This window comes from Scatophagus argus, chromosome 20 (assembly GCF_020382885.2).
Source record: "Scatophagus argus isolate fScaArg1 chromosome 20, fScaArg1.pri, whole genome shotgun sequence".
Taxonomy (NCBI): domain Eukaryota; kingdom Metazoa; phylum Chordata; class Actinopteri; family Scatophagidae; genus Scatophagus; species Scatophagus argus.
Window position 1 is genome coordinate 18,083,801 of NC_058512.1, and position 27,251 is coordinate 18,111,051.

At 40.0% G+C, this 27,251-nt stretch overlaps 1 protein-coding gene across 2 annotated transcripts in view; it reads right to left on the reverse strand.

Annotated features, from left to right (window-relative positions):
* Nucleotides 1-278: 278 nt before the first annotated feature.
* The window catches only part of dcc (DCC netrin 1 receptor), a 204,102-nt gene continuing 177,129 nt past the window's right edge, over nt 279-27,251 (reverse strand). For both annotated transcript variants that reach the window (XM_046375461.1, XM_046375460.1), the window contains exons 26-29: nt 24,481-24,630; nt 20,320-20,628; nt 10,348-10,496; nt 279-2,246 (exon numbers count right to left, since the gene is read on the reverse strand). In XM_046375461.1, coding sequence (XP_046231417.1) covers nt 2,157-2,246; nt 10,348-10,496; nt 20,320-20,628; nt 24,481-24,630 — 698 coding nt within the window. In that variant the 3' untranslated portion in view covers nt 279-2,156. The remainder of the gene's footprint in view (nt 2,247-10,347; nt 10,497-20,319; nt 20,629-24,480; nt 24,631-27,251) is intronic.

Sequence of the window (27,251 nt, forward strand, 5' to 3'; positions counted from 1 at the left end):
ACGCTCTCTGTGCTGTCATTGTGACTGGACTGCTGCAGAGATCCTGAAACCGAAAGGCTGCAGGTTTCACTCCCTTGTCTTTGCAGGTAAGCCAAACTAAATTCTCTGTACCAGTGAATACTTGAATTTCAAATGCACTTCTTTTTTTTATGCATTCAAAGGCTGTGGATCAATTTTCACGGTGGCTCATGACCTTTAAGGAAGCTCTCTGGAAATGAAAAAAAAAACTGATAAAAAAAAAAAAAAGCATTTCTTACAGGACAGCCAATGTAAAAATATACTTTGTGGAGTATGCATTATTTGTGGTGATGTTTTTGTTACTTTTTTTTTTTTTTCTTATTTTCGTATAAAAATGAAACGCCCTGAACTAAACTCAAAGTGAAGCTGGCGATTTTGCAGTTGTCCCATTTGGGGCAATAGAGGTCAACAGAGGTACATATGTGTTCATCTCATGAAAAAGTAAATATGAATTCATCAAAAACATCACACTCACCTTCAGTTAAATACACACTGAAACAGCGATGTGACAAGAAAAAGCAGAGATCATTGCCCCATCTGAGATCTCTAATCATAGTAATAATAACAACAATAATAACAGTAATAATAACCTGATCCTTGATGTAACACTGCCTTCACAGTTCACCCTCTCACCATTCAGTCCTTTTTTGACGGTAGCTCTTGAGGCTGTTATGTTTTACGTAAACAAAATCCAAATTGAGATTAAAAGATGAGATATTGTGTTCCCTTATGAATTTTTGTTAACACACTAACAAAACATAACAACACAGCCTAAACTTCACTCCTCTCCATTTTGCACACTGCCACCATTCTGTTGCACTCCAGTCAGCAGGGTGTGATGCAGTGCACTGAGTGTGATGCACATAGAGTGCAACATGACAAATTGTGAACAAGTAGTTCAGGACAAATTTGAACACATTTCTCAGAAGGGACAACAACCATGGACCATTCAAAGCCTACCTTCATATGTCCAGGATGCAAAGGGTTCTACCAATCCAAATCCAGATCTCTTGTAACATTTGTTCCATCTTACAGCTTTTCACTGACTTCCAGTCCATGTTTGGGACTGACTTAGATGTGAAGAAGGAGCAAAAACAAACAAAAAAAAAGGTTACAGCAAGCTTTCCAAGATGAGAATTTGGCAACGACGCAAGTCCTTGTAGGTAAAGATAAGAGTTTGTCTGGATTAGGGAGTGTAAAGGCTTGGTCAAGAGCAGCAACAGACTGAGTCTACAAAGGTCCAGGATCCAGGTGAGTTAGACTGATTAAGTAGGTTCTTATGTGTGTTTCTTTAATTTTTTTTTTTTTTAATCCAGAAGTGAAAGAGCTGCATGGGTTGGGGCAATGTGTGGTTCAGTGAAATGGAAAATAGAAAGAGATTAGAAGAAATGCCGAAGAGGATCACCTTGCTTGTGGCAACTTCACATCCAAATGAGAAAGAGAAAGTTTTACTGAAACTTTGGTGGCTGAGGATGTATTTTCTTTTTTTTCTTTTTTTTTCTTTTTTTAACTGTAGGTTCTGGTAATATTTTCAAACATATAAGTTGGAATACTTAAACAAAATAAAAAATGAATACTTCCAACAGTGGTCATGAAAAGTAAGTGAGGTACAGTCACAGTAACTGAGTCGTGGATAACTCAGCGGAGGAGGACGCTAATAAATACCACAAAGAAGAGAAACAGGAGGGATCTTATAACTTCCAACTGTCTTCTTTTTTTGTCATAATCCCATCATCCTGTGTCATTAAGTCAAGGCGCTAGGCATTGGGTTTTTCGAGTTTTGTGTTTGAGGTTGAAGAGTCTAAAGGAGTTTCAGTTTGAACTCCTAAAGAAGCCCCTCCACCCTTATCCTGTTCATGGAGTTGATGCTGTGCTGCTGTTGTGTTTATCCTTTGTTTAATTCCCCTCTATCCAATCCTGGTCCCACCACAGTAGACACTGGCCGAGAAGACACTGGCCGAGACCAGTAAAAACCAAACAAACTCAACACAGCACAGATGGAGGTCTGATTTCACAGAGGTGTCTTCAAACCCTGACTGGTCTTTTGTCTCCCTTAGTGAATGGACTGCAGGTGACTCCAAGGCTTGAAGAAGGGTTCCAGACTGGACCATGGCTAAGGGCTGGGCTGGGGTCAGAGGTTAGAAGGCGGAGCCAGTAATGGCGTTGAGCTGCTTCATCAACCCTTCTAGACTGGCCATCTGCTCCGAAAGATCGTCCTGTTCGTAAACCTGAAAGACAAATAAATAAATAAATAAATAAATAAAATTCAGTACTCAATCCCAAGCTCTCTAAAAACCTGCCCGAATATTTGTGTGGTAATGTGTGCGTAATGTGGATCTTCCTGATCCACTGACAGAAATATTCAAAATCCAAATTTAGACCCAGACCAATCTCGCAGATCAAGCCCAACATCGCTGACTATATTTCCTGAAGCATGTCAACTTTGCAAATTGATTAGCAAAGTCAGCCTTTGAAAAAAGGCTCCATCTCTCTTCATTCAATTTTTTGATTTGCAGGTGAAAAGACATCTAAATTTGTTTGAAAACTTTGTTTGAAATCTAACTTTGTACTTAGATCTAGGTCTAAGTCTTTACGTTTACGTTTATTGACTGTCGATTAATTTTCTCTATTTACTTTCTGTGTTGCTCTTCTCTTGTGTTTGATTTGCAGGTTCAGCACTTTGGAAACCTGCTTTTCTAAAGATGCTATATAAATAAAGTTGTTACCATTATTATTATTATATAACCAATGGTTCAGCTGCAATTCAGTGACAATATAATATCAGCGTGAAGCAGATACTACCAAGCTGCAATGTATTAATTTAAGTGATGTTGAAACATCTGTGTTTTGTGTCTTTAAACACTGGTGATTTAATCATCATTGCAGGAGCTTCCAAATGAAACCTCAGTTTAAACATCAGCAGCTGCTACCTATAAGCTCACGGACAACTGTAAAACAACTGTAAGGAAAATGGAGAATACTGACACAAAAGAAGCACAGAGCAGTACGATGTGCATATCAGCATGCTGTAATCCGTTCCAATCTGAGTGTGAATCTGAACTAACAATAAAGAGGACGACAGGGCGACAAAGGCGACAAAACTGAGGTCTTACAGGGGTAAAAGTTGAGGCTTCACATGTTCACCCCAGTCCGCCTGGACAATTCTGATTGAGACACAGCCCAAGTTATATGTTAGCTGGGTGTCTCTCACACACATTTAACCAAGGCATAGATTTCTTTTGACCTGTCACCACACCAGTGCTTACAGATACCCACAGTTTACTGAGGTGGCAAAGTCACTGCAATGCTTTGACGGTCAGCGCAGTGGGGCCCCGCAGAACAGAATTTTTCATTTTGGTTTAAACCTATTTCTTTGAGTCCTGCAAAAGAAATATAATTATTTAGTTCTTCAGCATTTTAGTGGTGTTGTATTACCATTAACTATTTTTTAGTCACTATTAACTAACAACTATAGATGATAATAAAGTAAGAAAACAACATTTTGATTGGTGACTGGTGATCTGTGATAGATTGCATCAGCTAATATTGCTGATCTTTGATCAGTGTTTGACCCAAAAATTAAGACCAACTTAAGACCAAAGAATAACTTTATTTATGAATCCCCAATTAAAGTCATAAATCATATTCAGTTTTTGTTCTTACTCTTTTCAGATACTTGCAGGTACCTTATCCATCACAATGAACATCATGTCTGATTTTATTTCTGTCAAGAGTGCAGTCTGGCAATGCAGTACATACCTTTCACTCTGTACTTTTAAGTGAATAAAATAAAAGATGACTTTATGCTGACTTTGATGGATTATTTATCAGTAGCATGTTTCAAGTTTCTGGAAATTGATTGAACTGAAACCAATGGCCATCTGAAGGCCGAAAAACAAAATATAAACGATAAGCAGAAATGCAAAGCTTACAGGATTTATAATTAATGGGCTAAGTCGAGTGTAAAACCAGTGATAATATCCATGTTCGGTAGTCTGTCTCATCAGGTTTGCCTCGACCACATCAAACATATTGAAGTTGCTGCTGTCACTTGTCAGCGTGTGTTTCAAACGACAGGATGCACTCACAGTGTGAACGGCTGCACTGTAATCCTGCAGAGACTCTGTGATCGCTGTGTAATGGAGTGTTTGTGTGGGCTGACCGACATGCCTCTGTGCACGGGTGTGTGACCGTCAAGTGCGCATCTCTGAGCACACTCTCAAAATAACACACTCTCTCGGTGTGTTATATTGAACGTGGCCTTCATGCAGCGTTTGCCTTTGCAGTTGGAAAAACATATTCAATATTCTCCTCAGCATGCGGTGGAAAACTGATAGAGGCTCAGGGTAAATCGTATTTCTCACAATTAAACTGAAAGATTTGAGTTAATGTACAAAACTTTACACCTCTTCTGGATCTGCATTGTATACATTCCTTCAATATAATTCACTGAACCGACTTAAATAGAGAACTCCTGTGAAAAAGTCACAAACAAAACAACAACCTCACATTTCACCCACACAAAGCTCAGACAACTAAAAATGTTGTCGAAGCCGTAATTTTCCAGAATTTGGTTTATGCTTCACTGTGCTTGATTTCTCAAGATTATAAAATGTAAAATCATGTGTCATAACATGTAAAACAGTCTGCGTGGCTTATAAAGGGTATCTGTGTCGAAGGTCAAATGATGAAAACAGTTTAACAAATGAGGCATTCGTACTGTGTGTCTCTCAGGAGGGGCACAAACCAACTGCTCCAGATCTGAAAAGCAGATATCAGTCTGGTCCGGTTAAAGCTTTTAACCGGACCAGACAGATAGACAGCTTTTGACCACTTACTATAATCCCCCCCTCTGGTCATATATAGATTTTTATATAGCCTATATTGGAAACGTCAAAGGCACCACAACACGACAACAAATGTCCTGAATCAACCAGCAGCAGCCAGTTCACCAGCTCACATCCAACAGTGAGATGATTTTCACAGTCAATATGTATCAAATTACTATTCAACTGAAAGCTTTGAAGCGGTTTTAAATACATTTCTACAATACCTTTCAAATATTTGATGTGTGGGACGTGATCTTCTGTGGATATTTTCTGAGTCATTGTTTCCCTGATAAATACCATTTTTTCTTTTTGATTATATTTATTTATATTTATAATCATTTTTTTAATATTGCAATGTCTTGACTTTGATCTTTGTTTAAACTCCATCATTGAAATGTAAATTTGAAATTAACATTTAAGTAATGTATTCTTTAAAGTCTTTTAAAACATTTTTCTTGCTGGTTTCAATGTATTCACATTTCTTTAAATCTCCAGTGTAGCTTTTCATGATGACATAAATCTCTCTTGAGACACAGATGACTGTGGGGCTCCATATGGAGAAAAAGGACAACACCTGTACAGTTGTCCTTTATCTGTCTAATACGCAGAGTGTGACCATTTGACCTCTCACTTTCACTCTGAATAAGACTGTAAAAGCTCGTCTTGAAGCCCGATGCTGCCAGGTATTTTCCACTTTCCACGGACAAAAAGGCTTCTGTAGAAATCATAACAGTGTATAAAACCACCCACAAAAACCCAGTGACCTTCTTATCTTATTTGTTGACCCATAACAGCAGAGGTGACTGAGTCTGTAAACGCTTCATCAATGGGATAAAACGCCTGTCGATGCTCTGTGTTTCTCTCTGATACCCTGTTATCTCTGGCGGCCTGCTGACCTGGATTCACACTCCTCTGTAATCCTTCGCAGATTCATCCCAACACGGTAAAGTGAGAAGAGCACATGCAAACCCTGTTTCAAAGAGAAACAGGAAAACTGCGTTTACATGTCTTAAGGTTTCTGTCCATATATTCCTAAAGCTTTGTGAAGTTATCTATAGCTATCTGTGTTCAGTGTGGAACTTGCCGTACAATCAGAAACAGAAGGTTGGACGCAGACGTGTTCTTACGGTGTTTAAAAACGCAGGCTGGTGAACAAGCTTTGTGCTGCACTGAGTGGAGGCTCAAAATACACAATCATTCGTCAGTAGGGAAACCTGATTCTCAATGACTTTTCCATTCAATTAGTCACTTCAGTCACTGTAAACTGCATAATGCTACTGAATCTGGAACGCATATTCCTTCATTATGAATGAGGTCTAAATTTATAACAGATAAGCGTGATATCTTTTAAGTATCACTAGGCCTCCTGAAACTCATTTTTAGCAATTCTATTACAGCTTATAATTCACTACTGCTTTCGCCCTACAATGTCACTTCACAGACTGAAGTGTGCGTCTACTCATGGACGAGAAGCTAAAATAGTTTCTACACGAAACAACAAGCTCTGTGGATTGGACACAGATTTGTCGAATTCAAGTGGTTTATGAGGCGGAGACCGACTGATCTGGAGAAAATGAGAGCCATGTGTTTTTGCAGGTGAAGACCAGGCGACGGAAATTTGAAAAAGTCCGAATGACAGGCTGCAAATGGCAGAACAGAAAGTTCTTTTAAAAGACATTGGGGCCAAGTGGAAGCGAGCAGAGGCTGAAGGGCTGGACAGAGGAGGAGAAGTCATGACATGAATAACTAATCTGCTGTGACAGAATCAAATGACAGAAAATCTCATCTGGATTTCAATCTGTGGCAGGAAATGCTGATTCGTCATAAGTCTAATGCATGAGACTGAGGACCTAATTGGTACTACACCCACCAACTGTAACAACAACAACAACAGCAATGACGACAACAGCGACAATAATAGTAATAATAATAATAGTGAACATTGGAACCTTTTCAAAGTGGCAGTTCAATACGATCATAATGACTGATGTGTTCAGTGGCCTTCCCCACTGTCTAAACTTTACAACACATCTCTCATACAGAGGAAAAGAATAAAAAGTCTGAGGATGTCGTGCTGTTTGGGGTCAAAAGTCAGCTGATACATTTTGTATATGTGTGACCCTCTGACCTGCTGCTCACATCAGACTGAGACCAGGAGCAAACAAACACACACACACACACACACACACACACAAATGAGATATAGAAATGTGGGAGTTTACAGTTTTCTCATGTGTTGAAACAAATACAGAGCATAAAAATGGGTGTTTTGAACCTAAAGTTTGGTTCAGAAGTTTTCAGACTCCAGTTAAAAGCAGGGGTGTTTAAAAATCTATATTTATCTTCATGTCATCAAATCTCACAAAAAGACCCAAAGTCAACAATGACTAGATCTACTAAAAAGTAAACTAAAAGCACAATGAGCCACACTGTTTCCACTAATTACCATAAACACACATACAAACTGTAATTCATTAATTACTAAAACTCTCTAAAGCACCAAATCTGGATTCCTTTAATGCGTAAAATATGTCATGAGATAACTTTTGTTGTGAATTGGCGCTATATAAATAAACTGAATTGAATTGAACTGAATTAAAATAGTCCCCAAAAAAGGGTAGACTGAAATTTTACCCGCGTCCCTCTCCTACTGTGATACTTTAATATATGTCACTGGAGTAACAACATAATAAAAGCACCATTGTGTTGTACTTACACTATTCACTCATGCTATGTTGCAGTCGATTAACTAGCACCGTGTGTGTGTGTGTGTGTGTGTGTGTGTGTGTGTGTGTGTGTGTGTGTGTGCGTGCGTGCGTGTGTGTGATAGGCCGGGGGGCTGATGGGAAAAGACTAGATCAATTACAGAGATAGAACAGCGGATGAAGAGAAAGACCTGCTGACCTTTAACACCCCCCTCTCTCTCCTCTCACCATCCCTTCATCTCATTTAGTCCACTCCTCCTTATCGGTTTTATAGCTCCTCTCCTGATTGTCTTTGTCTCACCTCCTCTCATCTTCTGTAGCTCTCTCCTTCCCTACCCCTCCATCTACTTCTCCCCTGTCATCTCCTCCTGTTGCCTCCTCTTCTTCCTCCTCCTCTTTGTCTAGTGCCTCTAGTGTTTCCCCTCTTTCACATCCTCTCCTCTTCTCTTTTGTTTTCTTTCCTCCTGCTCTTGCCCTCCATCCTTCTTCTTCTACCCTTTCCTCCCTTACACCTCTCCCGTCTTTGTTAAGTCTCCTCCCTTCTCCTCCTCCTTCGTCCTCTCTTCTCTTCTCTTCGTTGCCGTGGCGACATCTCCTCCTGTCCAATTGTCATTGAGCCACATGAATATTTAAGTCCAACCGTCCAGCACCCCCCCCACATCATCTTCTGTCGTTTATCTCTCTGCTTGTCATCCTGTGTCTCTCCCTTCCTCCTTTCCTCTCAATCAGCTTCTCTGTCTATCCTCCCCCGCTCACTCCCCATTCCCCCATCAACCAATTCTCTATTGTCATCTCCTCCTCCTTGTGCTTTTTGTGTTTTACCTTTCATCTTGCGCCCTTTATCTTTCCTCTCGTCTCTTCCTCCTCCTCGTCTACCTCTTTTCCACTCATACTAATCATACATTTTGTTGTTCCTCACCTTCTCTCCTTTCTGTGATACCACGCATCTCCCACCTCCTCCTCTTCTTTCTACCCCCCCTCATCGTCATTTCCGCCTCCTATTTTATTTCTTATCCTCCTGCCTCCTCCTCCTTTTCTTCTTCCTCCTCCTTCCATCCTCTCTTCAGTCTCAGTCACTAATGAACTCTGTTTAATTCTACAGCTGAAAGGCCACCAGCACAGTGAAGGGAAGGAAACAAGTTGTGGTGGCAAAGCTGAGCAGGTGTGTGTGTGTGTGTGTGTGCACCTTCTTCCTGCCTCCCTATATCTCTCCTCCTTAGTTTCACCCTTCACCTGCTTTACTCTCTCTCTGTTTTTGCTCTTCTTTTTGTATTTTCTGAATTCATTTAGTGTCTTTACTCTTTGCTGCATATCTCAGGACACTTTGTCTTTGACTACATCTAACACCAGCTACACTACAGAGTCCTGCTCCTCCAGCTGTGCCCTTCATTTCACTTTGGAGTTGAGACCAATGAATCTGTCAGGCCAATACAGCAGAAATCTGTACAAAAAAATGCCAAAAATGTTTGACACTGTCTGTGAAAATCTACATTGAACTGGATGTATTATTACCACAGAGGTATTTCCATCCACTCAGTGTTTTCATCTTATTAGGGACATCCTCATACTGGCTTTTATTTGAGAATCTTTGTATCTGATGGCTGTATTTATTGGCTTTTAAGGAATTCTGAAACCAACCTCTAACAGAAAGACACAAAAACTCTCTTCCTGTCAAGGATTTTCGAGAATTTACTTAATTGCCCTGTTTTTGTGGAATTACTTCAGCAGCGACCTTGATGATGATGACGATGATGACTACATCATCCATAGCTGTTGCGACAAAGGACTCAGGTGGAAGAATACCCTCCTCACAGCAACGCTTTATATTTCACATGTGTTTAAGTCAGTGCTCTGCTCAATCCCCTTGTTCGCACACACACACACACACACACACACACACACACTACTTAACTGGGAGCTATGTGGTCACTTGTTGCTCTATTTTTTTATTTTTATACAGAATGTCAAAAGCCCACCTCCACCAGTATCCACCTGTAGGCTCTGAGTCAACATTATTATCATCACCTACCCCACACTCTCTTCTGTGCTGAGCTTGGTGTTTGGTTGTGGGGAGTGACAAGGTCAGAGCCTAGAGGCCAAATATCAACTCTGTACATCTACGTCCATTTGGTGTGAGTTAGCTGCCTGAGCTATGACTATTAATGCTCCTAAGGCTGCTAGTACTATTCCGCAGAACTGCTATCACAATCACAAATGTTAATTTGTTTACCGCAGTTGGTGAATTCATTAGAATGTGAAATGATCAGTTTTTGTAGGACTTCACCTTCCAGACACTGTTTGTCAGACATTCCCCATTAATTAGGGGATAATGAAAGCACTGGGACACTGTCTGCATTATGCTGAGAAAACTCTTGACTGATTGCAAGATGGTTTCTGTTGAATATTTTTACATTAATGAGTTGTAAAGAACCCCAAACACATCTGGTTTGCTGTTAACACAAGCTCAAGGATGACTAATACAACCAGTTATCATGTTTGCTATCAGCAAACAGGCAAACAATCTTAAAAAAGATGATGTGTTCTAAACCATTTTGATTCACTGATACTAAAAATGCATTGAACAATATACATAAGAATATAAATCTATGCTTTAAACCCAAGGTTTGGCAAGTTATATTTTGTGTGCTGATTCTTTTAAATCTGTACAGACTGAAATTTATGTTAAGGCATATAAGACTGAATCCAGCAATGACAGTCTTTTTCCCTGTGATGTACCTGCGCTGTGAAAGGGGATCAGCAACACTTCCTACAACATTCTTTCCACGCACACTTACATTGGCAGCTGAATCCTCAGCGGGTTTTGTTCCTCCCTCCTCTGGTAAGTCTGGTGCTGTTGGGACTGAGACGGGCAGCAGAGGGGAGCGAGCCTTGCCGGCCTGACCCAGAGAGGCAGTCTTCACCTGGGGCTTTGGAAGGCTTGCACCTGGGCAGAACAGAAAGAGTTCTGGTTTCAACAAATGATATCAACAGTTCAGAGTAGAACATGTTTTGATGCTCATCATTTGACACCTAGCTTTGTTTCTGACATTTGGTGCTGTCATGAATCATTCTGGTTTCATGGATGTTCTTTAACAACAAGCAAACAAAGCAAACTAAGATGGTGTAAATCAGAACTGTTTCCTTACACACTGAGGTTGTAAAAGGTGTTTGCTTTTTGGGTAGGGATACAAGTAAACATAAAACTCACAAGAAAATCTGAGAGCACTTTCTTTCAAACTATTAAAATGCCTCAGCAAGGTCATGCCAGACCTTAATAAAATATGCTACATTTTGGCATCAAACATTCGTCAGGGATCCCAACAGATCTCATGGAACAAAATAATAATAATAAACTTTATTTATATGGCACTTTTCTAAACTAAGTTTCCAAGGTGCTGCGCAGACATAAAGTATTAAGTGCACTTACAGATTAAAAGTGGTCAGGGGAAAAAAACAAACACACACAAAAAAACACATATATAAGGCAATGAGTAAGCCCTAAAGACCAAAAAGCCCTTTTATTGGTGCTTTTAAATCAGCCAGTAGGGTGCAAACCTAGAAAGGGTGCAGACACATAAAAAAAAGACTTGGATTGTAGTTAAGATGCAAGTGGACATTTCAGTGAACAGCGAGCTCAGAATGACTCAGTCAGCCAAGACAGAACAGTGAGTGTAACCGATTGATGTTAATGATAGTTTTAGAGACAGAACGGTGAGTCTAATCAGGGCTAGATTTTAGCGACAGAACAGATCATCATCGTAACTGATGATTTTAGAGAAATAATTTAGACCTAACTTTGCTAATAATCTATAATTTTAGAGACAGAGCATGTGAATGTAAAATCATGTTTCTTTTGGTCATCATCTTCTTTTTTTTCAATTTGAAACTCTTGATTTCAAATCAAAACTGTTACTGTTGAGCCATCTCCTGTTCATTAACTGAAACTGTTCTTGGATCATCAGATCATTCTTCAGTCAATGTCCATTAACAATATCTATAGAAAAGCTTGTTTAATAAGAATTACAATTTAATATTGACATCCATAGGAACGCTGACAGGAACAGACTGATCTACATCGAGCCATCCATCCAGTTCCCAATTCAAATTGTTCTTTTTAGCATCCAGTCATCTGTTTTAGCATTCCATACATAAAACTATCCACCATTCTAACAACAAGTAAAAAAACTAAATACAAAAGCAAACTGTCAATGAAACAAAAAACATGACCAGACCAAAAACAACTAAATAAATCAATAAGTGCATTCAACTATTTTGACAAGACAATACATGTACCATTCAGGAATTCACATTTAAGGATTCCTGTGTTATAAAGTTAAAAAGAAAACCAACATGGAAAAGGAAAAATGTGAGACAAAACAGAGATGTCTAGGGCTTTGTTGTCTCCTCTCTGATTCCCTGAACAGCCCTGTGATGTCTTTAACACATCCTGAGGCTTGTTCTACCCACAATCCCCTCTTTCTTTCCCTGCACTGCGTTCTTTCACTTCCTGATCAATAAACATCCATTCTCCTCCCTGTTAAACAAAACATCTGGAACAGTAGCCGATTACACCTGAGAACATGAAACATCAACAAAAAATGGCTTTTTTTTTATATACAAAATAATATAAAATAAGAAAATACATCCTAGTTATTTCTTGCAGTTTAGAAAATGAGAAAAGTAAAGTACAAAATTGAATTGTCCATAAACCCAACACACAAGAAACAATATCTGAATTTTAACTACAAAATATGTTGTTTATCATTGCCTTCAAAATATCCAAGGTTTTCTGATCTGCCACCTTTTTTTTAAATTAAGGTTTAAATTAAGCTTGGGGACAAAAATCTACATGGTTAAGATTAGAGAAAGAAAAGCTGTTTGTCAGTCATTAAAATATTTCCAGGAAGGGTTCCTGCTGTTGAAAAGACCAACTGATTTAAAAAATGTTCAAACTTTGAGTTGTGGGGGGTTTAAATAGAGTGTTTAGACTGCCCCAGACACCTTCTCACTCAGCAAAAATGAAATGAGTTCCTACTCAATCTAAATCAGGAATCTTCCCTTATAAAATCCAATGAAAAAACAAGCTGTCGTGAAATTAAATTTCTCTTTTTCACTCACAGACACTAGGTAGAAATTGTCTGCTTCATGGTCTCCTGCTGAGAAGAAACATTTCTTTCAAACTGTTGAATCATACCCTCTGCCTTGCTGTAAACAGCATGAAAAAAGTCCACCAGCTGGGATTCCAGCTGAGAAAAATGTAGAAAAACTACTCCAAATACTTTCATTACAGTGATTCCATCCCTACAGACATAAAGTCCTCATCCGCTGTGGTTAACCTGGCCATTGATATTATGTAGTGTATATACACATATATGCAATATAGAGCAATTACTACAATTTATGTAAATTAATCATAGAAACTGTTTTAGTTGAAGACTGAACAAACAAACCCTATAAATCTGGCTTTAGTTCATGTCTGTAAAAAAATCAGAAACTTGAAATTTTCTTAAATGAACTCACACTAAACTTTTGCCAACATCCTATTGCTTCATCGGTTCTAGTTGTAATATAAATCTTATATTTTCATCCTGATATTATTTGATCACTGCATAAAAAGCGCCTTTGACAAATCTAATGACTTTTTGGGCAGTCTTTAACTCCCTCTTCTCAGCAAAGCCGACCTATCATCACCCAGCGCCTGGATCCACTCTATTCACAGCAATTGAAAACTACAACCTATGAAAGGTAATGGAAATTTGGCCGTAGATTTAGATGCATATCAATGGGATGACGGCAGCTTGAAAAGAATAAGAGCAGCATGTTTATCACTGTGTTCCATCATCTTTTACAACACTCATTGCATTGAGGAACTGAGGACACTAAATGTTGAAGTTTTGAAGGTGAAATTATTTCCCATTCTAGCTTAATATGAGACTTCAGTTGTTCAACAGTCTGAAGTCTCTATTATCATGCTTTGTGCTTCATAGTGGGATTTGGGGAGGTCACTGGAAAACACAATGGCAGCATATGTTGCTCCAAATCCTGTGCAAGTGACCCATTCCATGGGCACTAACACACCAATACTGTCACAGACGCTGCCTTGGAACTTTGTGCTGATAATAGGCTGGATGGTCCTTTTTCACATCCATTATTTCCTAAAAGAATTTGAAATGTGGACTTGTCAAATCACAAAAGGCTTTTCCACTTTTTATCAGTTCATCTCCTCCAGCTCAGTCCCAGAGAAGTTGTTGCTGATATATGGTTTTCACTTTGTTATCCAAAGTTTCTGTTGTGTGGAGTATCATGACCTTACAAAGGAGTCAGAGTGGCTCAGGACTTTGAGTCTGTGTCTTTCAGTCCCAGTTCTTTATTTTCACGCTAGGCTAATCTTTATTTTGTGTGGCTCTGAATGTCTGCGAGTCTGTAAATGTGGTGTAGAAATCCCTGCCAGCTTCATTTCAAAATGAAGCAGAACCAAATGCGTTTGTATGACTTCTCAGCATGCTGCTGTCAGACTGAGTCCAAGCTCTGAGCTCCAGAAAAAAACATTCTGTGCAAAAACACAATGACTTGTAGCACTAGAAAGCTGAAGCAAAGGTTACACATCCACAGTGGAGAGAGCCATAAAAGACAGTTTCACGGTGCCTGGCTCACCCTCGGGGGTTTGTCAGGATGGGATGGGGGTGTGGGGGGAGAGGTGACTCGTCTGCTCTGAAAGGTGGATATATTTACCAGACAAGCTGGAGTGGAGGTGTGAAATGCCCGCCGGGGTCACATCAGTGGTGTCTGTCTCTGTTTCTGGGTCGAAGGAAAAGATGGAGAGATTTAAAACTATAGGAGGTGAAGACGGAGGGGGTGGGGTTATTGATCCTGAGCACGGTTTGAAGTAAAGTACAGTTAAAGATGAAAAGTGTCTTTGTGGAGACATTGTGTGTCTGGAGGGAGACAGCCAACATCTCCTCTGCTTCACACAGGAGTTTGGTGTTTCTTTGTCTGTCTGTTTGATGTCTACCTATCTGAGGACTTGTCTACCTCAACAAGGTGCTCAGTCATTGGTCAGGAAGAAGTTGCAAGCTGAGTGGTCAGGGTTAATGAACTTTGGAAAGTAGGTCTCAGTGCTTTTCGAAATTGTCTTCACCTCCTTATCTGCGCAAAAACTGTGAAAAATACAAACGTATTTTCCATCTAATTTCTTTCTTTCCTTATTTATTGAAAATGTATGGAGGAGATAAAATAAATATGCTCACTGCAAGTCAAAACTGTTTGATATTTAAAGATTTGACAACAGGATTTTGATCTCTTAAGTTACTACTGATTTAATACTTACTAATAGTTATTAAATCTGATACAGTATCTCAAAATCTTTCATATACACTTTGGATTTTCAAAGTCATAATATTAACTAGCTGAAAATTGAGGCAAAAACTGAGGCAGTATCATACTTATATATCACTTTGATGTTCTATTGCGCAACATTTGGGATAGAAAAATATTTGTTTAGAGTGTTAATTTTAACTCTATCAGACCTTCAAATGTCAAATGTTTCATTCACTATGTTTCCTGCTGTCTTCCTGACAGAAATGGGTCTCCAGAGATTAGGACAAGAGCCACATTTACTCACATTGTGAACTGAATGGTTCAATCAACAGTACAAAGTCTATAAACCATAAATATCTTTGGGTTCCAGTGCACATTTTGACCACTTTTTTTATAACATTTTTCAGATTGTGTCTGTTCCAAGTGGAGCAACTCCTCCATTATCCATGCTCCTCCACAGCTCCATCGAGCCTGCAGCTTCTAAATGTTTTGAAAAATCGATCTTTTCCTTTATCTCCGATTTTAGCTTTTTGATGTGAGGTGGTCATAATATTTTTAGATGAAAGCTTTCACCTGGATTTACCTGCTGCTCTCCTCAACATCTTCAGAATAATAATTTTATAATTACACAATTGAGTTATCTGACAAAGCTACAGGGCCCAAATGCACGACTATGGAGAGAGACTTCAATAAAACTCACAGACTTTAATTCTTTGCAAGAGGTTTGGTACACAGATGGACAGGAAGCAAAAGCAAACAAATCCAAAGGGCAAAACTGAGGCAGACTCAAAAAGGGCAAGGAGTACATCAAAAAACCAAGACACAAGGAATTCCTGCTAAGAGTGGAAAACAAAGTAACACAATGGAGAGACAGAGCAGGGCTTATATAAGGGAGGTAACAAGACGCAGGCGATGCCAATGAGGGCAGAACAAGCAATCAAAATTGGAGGGTAGAGAACAAAAGCAGGAAGTGAGACACAGAGAAAACAACACAACGGGGAATTGACAAAAATAAAACAGCAAACACCGAAACAAAAGACACAGGAGATGTATCACGGGTTGGGCTTTTGTATAGTGCGAGGTATGAACATCGCAGCCTTCCGAAAATAATAAAAAGCTCAATTGTACACCTTTAAAAAATGCTCTGCCTATTTGCTTCAGATGCTACAGATTACGACGATCACTCAACTAGCTGAAAGCTTTTCATTGGTAATAACCTGTGACCTACAAGGCGAGATGAAAGAAGCACTTTAAACGCATCCATCACGGCTGGTTCTTCATCTACCTCCAGTTGTGGCTGAAATGTCTTTTCCTGGTATCAGACATTGAGTCAGACAATCCCATTACAGCTTCCCGCATTAAACCACACATTAGGGCCAATTTAGCTGAGTAACTGCTCACCGTCATACTCTGCAGATGGGCTACGGAGGAAGAAGGTCTCAGAATAAAAATGTGTATAAAATGAGGAGGGAGGGCTGGAAGTTGAAAGAAAGAAGAGAGACGTCTTTGTCCCAGCTCCAGCTCAGAAAGAAAAGCTGTTGATAATATGAATTCAAATTTAAACTCATCTATTTTCAATAACATGAATGTAGTTTTGTTCCATTTCAGATTTGTTTTCATTCATAAGACTCGTGTTTGAATTACAAGGTAATAACTTGTCTCCTACAACATGTTTATATTATTTGGAAGAAATAGTCTAGATTAGATTCATAACTGTGATGTCCTTACATAACGTGGTTGGATTTAAACCTGACTCTGGAGACAGTCTGGGACAGTCTAGGTCCTATGTGTTACCTGCCTGTTTTGGTTTAAGCTAAAGATGTGCCCATATCAGATTTTCACACATGGTGAACTGTTGCCCAAATATTAACTCTAAACTGTATTATTAAAAGATTGTCTGATGTACTACTGTTAGGGCTTAGACATAGCATGTTTGCTTCAAACCATCCAGTAATTTAATATTTCATTGACTCATAGTTGGCAGGAAATACATAGGGTTCAAAAAGAATTATCAAAACCGAAACAGTAGAGAAAGTGCTGTGGGTCCAGCTTCAGAAACACTGCATCTTACGTTTCCCATGTTGTGACTCAGTAGCATCTTTATTGGACCCTCCCCACCTCCAAATGCTCAAGTCTCACAAACACTACTACACTGCTGTAGTTTAGAAAGTTCCCACTGCAGCCACAGTAGAACTTTTACAACTGCTTTCACAGGCTTTCAAATGCAAACTGAACTTTATGTGAAAAATTGGTGAAATAAAATAAACATACACATACATATGCTTTCCAGTCACACTGTAAACAAAAGGGTATTGGTTGTGAACAGTATAGGACAGTATACTGCTGATTTGCACTGAAACTATTGCCACAGTGGAGGCATAATAAAAAACAGATACTTCTGGAACAGAGCCCGGAAGTTTTGCTTTTCTTAGGCTTTCTTTATTGCAGTCTTTCAACACCTGATGAAACGTCAGGTATATTAACAGAACAACTAGTGTCGGGTATACCTGTTTCCTGCAGCTTTCTATCCATCTAACAAGCCTGAGTATCAATCCTTAGTCGCTTCAGGTTCCCCTGCCCCCAACCTTTCTCCACAACAATCCAATTAAACCATGAAAACATCTCGTTCTTTTTACCGAGGGAGTCATTCATGCCTGGATAAATGCACAAATAAGACCAACCGTGGATATCAAACACCAGTGCTCACAAGTCTGTTTTTTTATTTCTTGATAGAGAGATGGAAAGAGGAGGGGATTTAATGGAGGTAGCACTGCTCGGCTCTGAAGCTCTGTGATGCGGAAGGGGGTGGGAGGTTACAGGGTAGGGGTGGGAGGGGGGGTCTCTGGGAGTCGAGCTGAGCGTCGCCGCAGGCTTGCTATTTCTAAGCGAAAGGTTTCCAGGAGCCGAAAATCAATGTTAATCTGAGGCCACCTGGGCATGTAAACAGAACCATAATGGAACTATATACACCCACACACTCACACACACACACATATACAGAGGTGATACACACCTACAGACAGCAGGAACACCACGAATACACATACACATCACATATACTGTCCAGGGATCATATGTACTGTAGGCGAGTGTTTTATTTTCTGTTTTTCTGGAAAGAGAAAAAAAAAAGAACGAAGAAGGTAAGAACGGAATATAAAAGGAAAAGAAGGGAAAATGAAAAAAGAAAGAGACAATTAGGGAATATCTTTTGGAAATAAAATATTCAGTAGAAATGTATAAAAACCAGAATCTGCTTTTAGCGCTTGTCTGTGCATCTCAATCATTTTCTCCAGTTGTTTTGACTGGTCCTTGCGAGAGGACCCACGAGAGGACACTCACCAACCCAGCAAGCTTCAGCAGGACACACCAATATTTGAATGTCATGAGCTTTCAAAATTAAAAGCGCATGAAGGACGTACTGTGGAAACGCGTGGGAAAGCTGGTCCAGAGCAAATCAGCAAGCTTCGAAAATCTTGTTAGGAGTGGTCCTAACTACTGAGAACTAAAGTACTTACGTTCAAATGATTTGACTGTGAGTGTACAGCGCTGATTTGGTGATTAGGCTCTGACCTCGTCACTCCAAGGGCACATCAAGGCAGGAAGAGGGAAGTGAGGCTGATAACTTCTCTTGATGTCAAAATTTTTCTGTTGCTATTTTTGTTGAATGTAGCTCGGTAGCTAGCTAGGAATATATTACCATTTTTAACACTGTGTGCAAACCCCTGACTGGTCAACTAGTTTGCAGATGTGGGCGGCAATTCAGGGGTTTGCAATCAAGGCTTTAAACTAAATTATTGCAAAATTTGACATTTTGATTTGATGCTGGTGCTTGTCAAATTTTCATCTCCTAGACACCTTGGATATCTTTATGAATTTTTAGGACAATCCACCAGATATATGTCAAGGTATTTCAGTTCACAGTAAGCGGCCAGCAGAGATTGCCCTGGCGAAAGCCCATTACCATGGCTGAAAAAAAGACAGAAGACAACTGTGGAGAGTCTGATTTTCATGTGGGAGAGGGATGTTTTGTCAAATATAATGGCTCTTGGAAAGAGGTGAACATATGGTGAGACAGACAAAACAGAAAGAGAGAACAGAGGGAGGTTAGTTGAGATCAGATCCGACCCTCTGGCTAATGTCAAGGCCAGTTACAGGATATCTTTCCACAATCACACACACATGCATACATACAAACGCATACACACCATGTAGCAGCCTGAGGCTAACACATTTACCTTCCCTGAATGAAATATTAAACCAAGTACAGCCAGTTAACAGAGAGAATCCAGACTGAACAAAGAGTCACTGTTCTTTTTGTCATCATTTTTGACAAACCTCACTTATTTTCTTTTAATTACAGGATTGAGATCAAACGGTTAGTATTTCATGTACGGATTATTATTATTTTCGACTTGGAGGAAGGTTTCAGTGGAAGTTTTTTTTATATACTCGTGAACTGGCAGGAGCCATAATACTTAATAAATCAAGTGTATTGCACAGATATATTAATGCACAAAAACGCACAAGCATTCTATCAAATCATTGTAGACTTGAGTTAACAGTGTCTGAACAAACATAATGTATGTTACTTACAGTAACATATCATACATCGGTCCGAATGAAAAACTATACACAACTTTAGTCGGCAGGATCATAAAGTCAGAAAATGCAAAGTGCAGGGATGGAGGTGAACTTGTATTTGATTTTCTATTTGTGGAGAGAAGTTGGAGTTTCCCCATTCACTCCACTGGTCAAGAGCTTTTCTTGGAGCAGCAACTAGTGTATACTGGAGGAACTGCTTTGGTCAGGTCACATCATGTGATGTGATGTTACACAATGTATTAACATTAATAAACGAAGACGTGAGTTCATGTTGCATCTCGTTACCTTATACTGTCTCTTGTGTTATGTCATGTCATCTCATGTATCTCTCTGCCTGTCTCTCTACATCTCTGGGGCAGGTCATCTCAAGGCCAACTCCTTGAGGAGTCAACATTCTACCATTATCAATTTACCGTCTGCAGCTCTACCTTAGTGATACTGAGAGGTACATTTGACCATTTGTTGGCTATATCTCACTAAGGCGCCACCAGTCCCAGTGTGTAGTCTAAGTAAAAGCTATGACCTTAGTAGGTATTGCAGTGGAGAGACAGAGGTATGCAGTGATCTGTGGCCTTTATCTAAGATTCATATATGTCGACGACGAGAGCAGACTTCAGAATTGTCATGGCAATGTAACATCAGCTCACTGTTAATACGGTTTCTCCTCGTTCCGAGTCTCAGTAAATATTTCATCACAAGACATCAACATCTCCAGAGTCTCCCTCTCTCATCTGAGTTCAAAGTTTTCTTCCACATACATCACGTTACTTAACATCAAGTTGCAATTTCTACATTACCATTTGATCTGCCCACTACAGAGGACCAGTCATGCAATCAGGTATACTTACTGGACTGTGGCATCATGGAGGTGTACACCTTGGGATCAATGGTCCCCATTGGTGGTGGTAGCAGCGGGTTGGTGAAGCTTCGTAGCGGGTGGCTGGGCCGCACACAGGCTGTTGGGATGGTCCGACCGCTCCCAGCCTGGGCCTCCTCAGCGGCAGCTGTGGCAACAGCAGCTGGAGCTCCTGGGACTGGGCCAACTCCAGGAACAAGTTCTCCCGGTGGGGCAGAGGAGACGGGGAGGAGGGGAGGTGCCTGCTGGGGTGGAGGCTGTTGTTGGAGGAGAGGACTGGTGGAGGTGTCTGAAGGCATCGCTAATGAAGAGGAAGGATGAGACAAAGGGATGAAGGGAGTTGAGATGGAGGGGACAGAGCGAACAATTGTTGGGAGGATGAAAAGAGATTTGAGATGTTTTGGATGGATTTGGGATGGGAGAATGGGGATGGAGAGAGAGGGGCAAAAAGACAAAACATCCAATTATTCTGAATCACAGTGGGAAAAGACAGAAAAACACTGAATACATGCAGAAAACCAAAAACCAAAAACAAAACAAAAAAAAACAAAACAACATAAAGCTGTTTCTACTTTGGTAAGCAGGTAACAACTGCTTACTTGTTTATATTCAAATTGTTAAAAGGTGACTTGCCATTATGAGCTCCAAAACTGTTATGTCCCGTAGCAATGATTATTTTGGAAATAGTAACATGCAGATAACGGAAACGAGGACGATGCCGTCTGAAATTGGTGGCTAATGGCAGGCTTATAACAACATTAACATTGAGTCAGTGAGTCAGACTACCTCACTATACATTGATAGAATAGTAGAGATGCATATAGTACATGATAGAGACATACAGATGCATGCAAACTGCCATCTTCGTCCTCAGTCTTTGATTTTGGCTGTTTTTCTCACATGGAGGCAAAAAACAAATGAGTTCTATGATGTTTGCAGTTCTGTTGTCTTTCTTTGTTGAGTTTTAAGTTTCTTACTGACATTTTTTTGTGTTAGCTGTCTTCACACTAAGAGAAATCCCAAAGATACATGCGAAAGAAAGGAGGAAGAAGAGAAAGAGGAGCTTCCTGCTGAAGAACAGAGGAAAAAAAAAATGTCCTGACTCTATGCAGAAACACGCTTCTGATGTGACATGAGAGATGAAACTCCTCATGTAGCTACAGTCAGTCTGATCATGAGAGAGGGAAGACAGCCAGTAATTAGATGTAGAGTCACTGTGTGTTCATTAACTAGCTGAGACAAGAGGAAGAAGCGAGAGAAAAAGCAGAGAGAGAGAGAGAAAGTGAGGGCCACTTGAGCACTGGGGGAAGAGGGGGAAAGAAAGCAGATGGTGGGAGGGGGAGACGCTGCAGAGAAAGAGGTGAAAGAAAGAAGGAAAGAGGAATGGTAACTCACCTCTAGACTGTTTGACAGCAGAACGACAAGTTCTCATGAAATTACATATGTATATATGTTTTTTGCGGCTTTGGGTGGTTGATTGGGGCATATATGTGCAGGTTGGGTGGTGTGAACTGGCTCTCATAATGAGTTGGGTAAGTGTGGGTAACCCTAATCCACACATCACAATTACAGCTTTGTGAGCATCACTGAAAATGACCATCATACTAGCTGGAAAATGAAACAATGAAACAATGTCCACAGAAACTGTGACACGTTCTGTGGATGAGGTGCATAGAACGGTAAATGTTGTTGTAAGTCAACTTTCAGAGTTTCTGCCAACAGTTAATCTTTTCTGATTTGTGTATTCTGTTCCACTGACATTTGCATCAGGACACCAAAGGATAAAGAAATATAAATGGACTAAAGATCATTTTTGGGGTTGAAAATAATTTAATATTTGTGAAATACTTTATGTATTGCGTATTATGTATTCCCCCTTCAAAATGCTAAGTTACTGAAACTTAAAACTTTGAAATAACTACTTGGAACTCAAAGTTCCCATTTACACAAAACCTAGTTTAGGTGAATGCTGTCATTGCAGAGTTTTCACTTCATCATTTAGTAAGTACAAAGTGCACCTAAGAACCTTTTGAAATGGGAAAGTATGGTGATGAAGCTACAGTGAAATTAGCCATAGCTAAGCTCTGTGTGTGAATGAGTGAATGTGGCAAAAGGTGTAAGGAGCTTTGTGGATTCCATTTACGATCACTTTTGAAACAGTCTGACATATTTGGCATCTTCAGAAACAATATTTATTATCCATCCATTATCTATCCCACGCAGGATCGCAGGAGAGCTAGATCTATCACGAGGCCGACATACACACATTCCCACCTATGGGCAGCTTAGAGTCTTTAGACATGTCTATGGACTGTGGGAGGAAGCCAGAGTACCTGGGTGGGGGGACCCAAGCAGACAGAGAGAACAAAATTTCTGAATTCATCCAACAGGTTATACAGAGAACAGTCTCAAATTCCATCTCATTACGGAGCTCCCTGATTTGGTGTTTGTTTCAGAAATGCTATCCGGGAAAGTTTGTATTATCTCCCTCATTAACTCTTGCTCACTATATCTGCCTCTCTTTCATCAGCTGCCCCACCCTCCTGTCAGCTCATTGCAAGTGTGTTATGTGATCAGCCCCCCAGTGTGTCTGTTAATTCAATGAGTCTGGAGCTTCTTCTCGCCTCTCTGCCGTTGTTAAATCACTGATACAAGCCGACCAGGAATTAGCCAATTACCGAATTACTGCTCCCCACCACGTCATTTAGCATTTAGCGCCGCAGCAAAATGGGGCTTAGATACGACAGAGAGGAGAAGGAGGAGGGGAACAGTGTAGAGAGAGAGAGCTTGAACAATTAGGATGCTGCACTATAAGCCCTGTTGTATTTACTAAAGGTTGTGGTTGTACTATTATGTGTTCAATTATTTCTTATTATCAGCAGATGCACTGGTCATAGTTTAGTGATTCATTAATAAACTATGGTAATCACAGTATATCAGTAATAGCAGTTCCTGTGTCATGTGTTCCCACAGTCTTAGTTAGTGTTAGATTAAGTGCAATTGGTTTTAAAACTGACCATCTGTTGCTGTCCTTGTCAAGCCTTACGTCATTGTACAGCACACATGCAGTTTGCAGTGATAACGGTGGCAGCTTCACCAACAAAATTACGCATTTTAATCTTAGTAATTTTTGAAACAGCAATTTCCCGTTATAAAATTAAAGAAAATATTAAGAACTTTGCTGGCCAAAATGACTTCTCATCTGTTGTTGGCGAGATAATTAAACGTTAGTTACATGAGCTGGTTCAAGGCGCCAACTCTAGATGATTTTTTAACGTGTCCAGCTGACTCGAAATGAGAACTCTGTAAACTGGGCCTTAAATATATGCTTGATGGCTGCATGACATCACATGATATCTTGTTTAAAGACTGATGTTAAACACCAAAAGTCATTATTGTGATCAGATGATGATTCCTGTAGAAGACGGAGGTGGAAATAAAGAAATAGCTGCTTTGTTCTTGTATTGCAGTGTAGTTGTATTAGTAAAATGAAGGCTCAGACTGTCACTTTATTCTGATATAACCCCGTGAGGTTTCTTTGGCTTACATACTTGTTCATCTTTCACTTTTAACATTAGCTTTGTGCTTTTGGTTTAATGCATTAAATCATCTTAGCCAGTTTTGTTAAACGTACAACTGTAACACGGAGGCCCTGTTTGGAAAGTTGTGAATACAAAAACTAGTTCAGCTTTACATTGCCATTATCATCATTAGTAGTAATGCAGTGCCTGCTGTGTGCCTGTGTCTCCAGTGTCAGTAGCATTCTCAGAATTATAAGTAGAAGCATAGAAGTGCTGCTTGTGTGTATGTGATTCAACAGTAGTATTCTCAGAAGTATTACTACTAGTCCTCAGTGTAGGAAGGAGCGCTACCGCAGGTCTTTCATTCCCGCTGCTGTTAGACTGTGTAATTCTATGGTCTAGTCTTTCTTCCCTTATGAGGACTTGTATATAGCTGTATAGTGTACTGTTTTTACTTACCTTGTAAATTGTTAATGTATTTTACCTCTACATTCTTTTGTAACTGTTTTTGCACACTCTTTGCTTTTTGCACTCCTCTTCTGTCCTTGTGAGCTGCCACAACAAGTGAATTTTCCCACTGCAGGATCAATAAAGTTCATCTTATGTTATCTTATCTTATCTTAGTGCAGTACCTGGTGTGTATCCTCTGTCCACAGTCAGACTGGAGAAAGGCATAGGTCTCAGGCTGAACTTGTTGTGAGTGAAGCCACAAGAAGGTGAAGGCAGGATACCAGGATACTGAGAGGAGTCCAGAGCTGGCACCGGGATGGCACTGACCACCGCTGAAACAAATGGACAAAAGAGTCAGGACACCAGGCAGCAGACAAGACACATGATGCTGATTGTTATATTACTATAAACATTTCAATACAGACATAAATCAGATTTGTTAGTTCATAATCTACGGTGACAGAGCAGCAAAATCTGCATTTGTAAGCATCATCATATCCCCCAACATTAACACAGACACTAAACCAGTGCATACAGCAGAGTTTGAAACAGTCATTAAATCAATCAGCCGGAGCAGGGGGCTGCTGTAAAAAAGTAGTCAGAGCAGAGAGAGAGCTCATATCATGACCTTGAGACCTTTGAAAGGAAACTGCAGGGACTCAAACTCACAGAGACTGATAACATTGCCTCAGGTCCACACACACACACACACACACACACAGGGGTGCCTCTTATCTTTTTAACAGAAGAGCCGTGTGAGTGTGTGTGTGTGTGTGTGTGTGTGTGTGTGTGTGTGTGTGTGTGCGTGTGTGTGTGTGTGTGTGCGTGCATCTCTCATACATCCAATGTATGTGTCAGTCTCCCACTGTGTATATTTTTTAATGCACACCCAGTCATGCCAGAGGAGCATTCAATATTTACATTATACTGAGAAAACAGACGGCGCTCATCATGTTGTACAAAAGCAACAGCAAGCAACCCACAGACTGCATCTGTGGCCACAAGGTGGTACTAAATGACCTGTGCAAGCCAATGCCTTTGCCCTGCAGGTTAAGACTCACAGGGCAGAGGTCAGGCTCTCAGAGTGCACAGATGATAGCGAATTAGCAATGCTAATGCTAGCAGCTGAGCCAATGAATGAGCAGTCATCATCATAGTTCAAAAAGGCAACCCGTTACCTTCATTATTCTAGATGCAACGAAACTGCAAAGCTAAAAGAAACTGTAAAGTAAGTATTTTAACAACTTGTAAATTAATATTAACTTGTTAATGTCAATCAGCTGTGAAATCGATTTAGACTGGGACCGTGTCTCCCGGCCATGTTTGGGTCCAGTGTTTCTCAGTTTGGCATGGGCCCAGGTCCCAGCTTTCAAATGATAGACAGGTCCTGTTTGGGTTCACATAGTAGGTTTCTCTCTCTTTTTGGGCTTGAGCACAAAGTTTTCCACCCATGAATATCTTCAATCTTTACTCCAAATATCAAGCTAAAGTCATCAGCTGGTTAGCATAGCTTGGCATAAAAACAACAGTAACAAGTCTGGCTCTGTGTAAAAGTGAAAATAATTAGTGGGTTACGAGCTGGCACTATTTGGATAACAACTGCCTTGAGCCTTGTCATCACTAAGAGGTTGCCAGGTAACCAGCAGAGGCAGTAGGAATCAGCCCTCTGTCAGTGTCAAACTGAACGTGTTCAGCCAAAATATCACTGATGTGTAAAAATACTCTACAGGCTGCAGTTATGTACATAAAGCATGAAACCTGTTAAATGGCACCCCCCACTGCACAGGGTACTATATCAACAAAAATATCCCCCCCAAAAAAAAACATCCCGAGACAAGAATGTCAGAATGTTAGTAATGTTCTCCCTGTAATGCACTGAACTCCACCCCCTTCTGCCAGAGCAGACAGAAATGGGAGCAAGAATTTCCTTCTGCTTGATGCTCCTTAACCCTGATCAATACCAGCATTGATTTGAAAGTATGGATAATTTGGAAGCAGCAAGACTGTGATCAGCAGCTTTAAGAGTGGTGTCTGTGTTGTATATGTGTGTGTGTGTGTGTGTGTGTGTGTGTGTGTGGTTTGCTGTATTTGTGCTGTGATCATTTAAAGAGAAGCAAGGTTTGATTACAGCAGTGAGATGACCAGAGATGAGCAAGTCTGATCGATACTGTTATTGACTGAAGATATTGATGATTTTGGTGCAGCGAGGCAGTCAGCTACAGGTTAATGTGAGTGTGTGTGTGTGTGTGTGTGTGTGTGTGTGTATGTGGAGATAGAAACAGAAAGGAGGATGTTTGGGTTTGAAATCTGGTAGATACAGAGATAAATCTCATTAGACAAAAGAAGGAAGAAAGGGAAAATAAAGGCAAACAAAGAAGTTAAGACACAATAGACAGAAAAATGAGAAATCAGATGAGAGAGACAAAAGAATAAATGAATAAAGAAATGGGAACAAGAAGCAGAAGGGAAATCCTCCAAAAATCATCTGAATAAAAAAAGACAGAAAAAATGTTTAAAAAAGAGCAAGAAGGAGATGGTGACAGTGAGAAAAAGCAGTTAAACTGAAATAATGAGAAGACATGAAAAACTATAACAAACTGATAGAAACCATGAGAAAAGAAAACCAGACAGCAGACACAAAGACACAAAAGCAGAAAGTAAGGAGATCAGTAGGTCTGCAGGGCAGAGACAGGGCACCACAGGAAAAAAGAGAAGAAGCCCTGAGCACAAATACAGAGAAAGAGACAGAAACACTGCACACCCTGCAGCGATTTTACATTTAACTCATCAGCTAATCTCACATTATCTGCAAGAGGCTACGCTTTGTTTCAGCTCTTAAAATACAACACCAACAAGAAAATGGAGGTCAGAAGAACACTCATTCATTTTACTCAACCTGACTTGTATCTTTTCACAAAAACAGTGGCATAAATGAGGCACATCAGCTTTACAG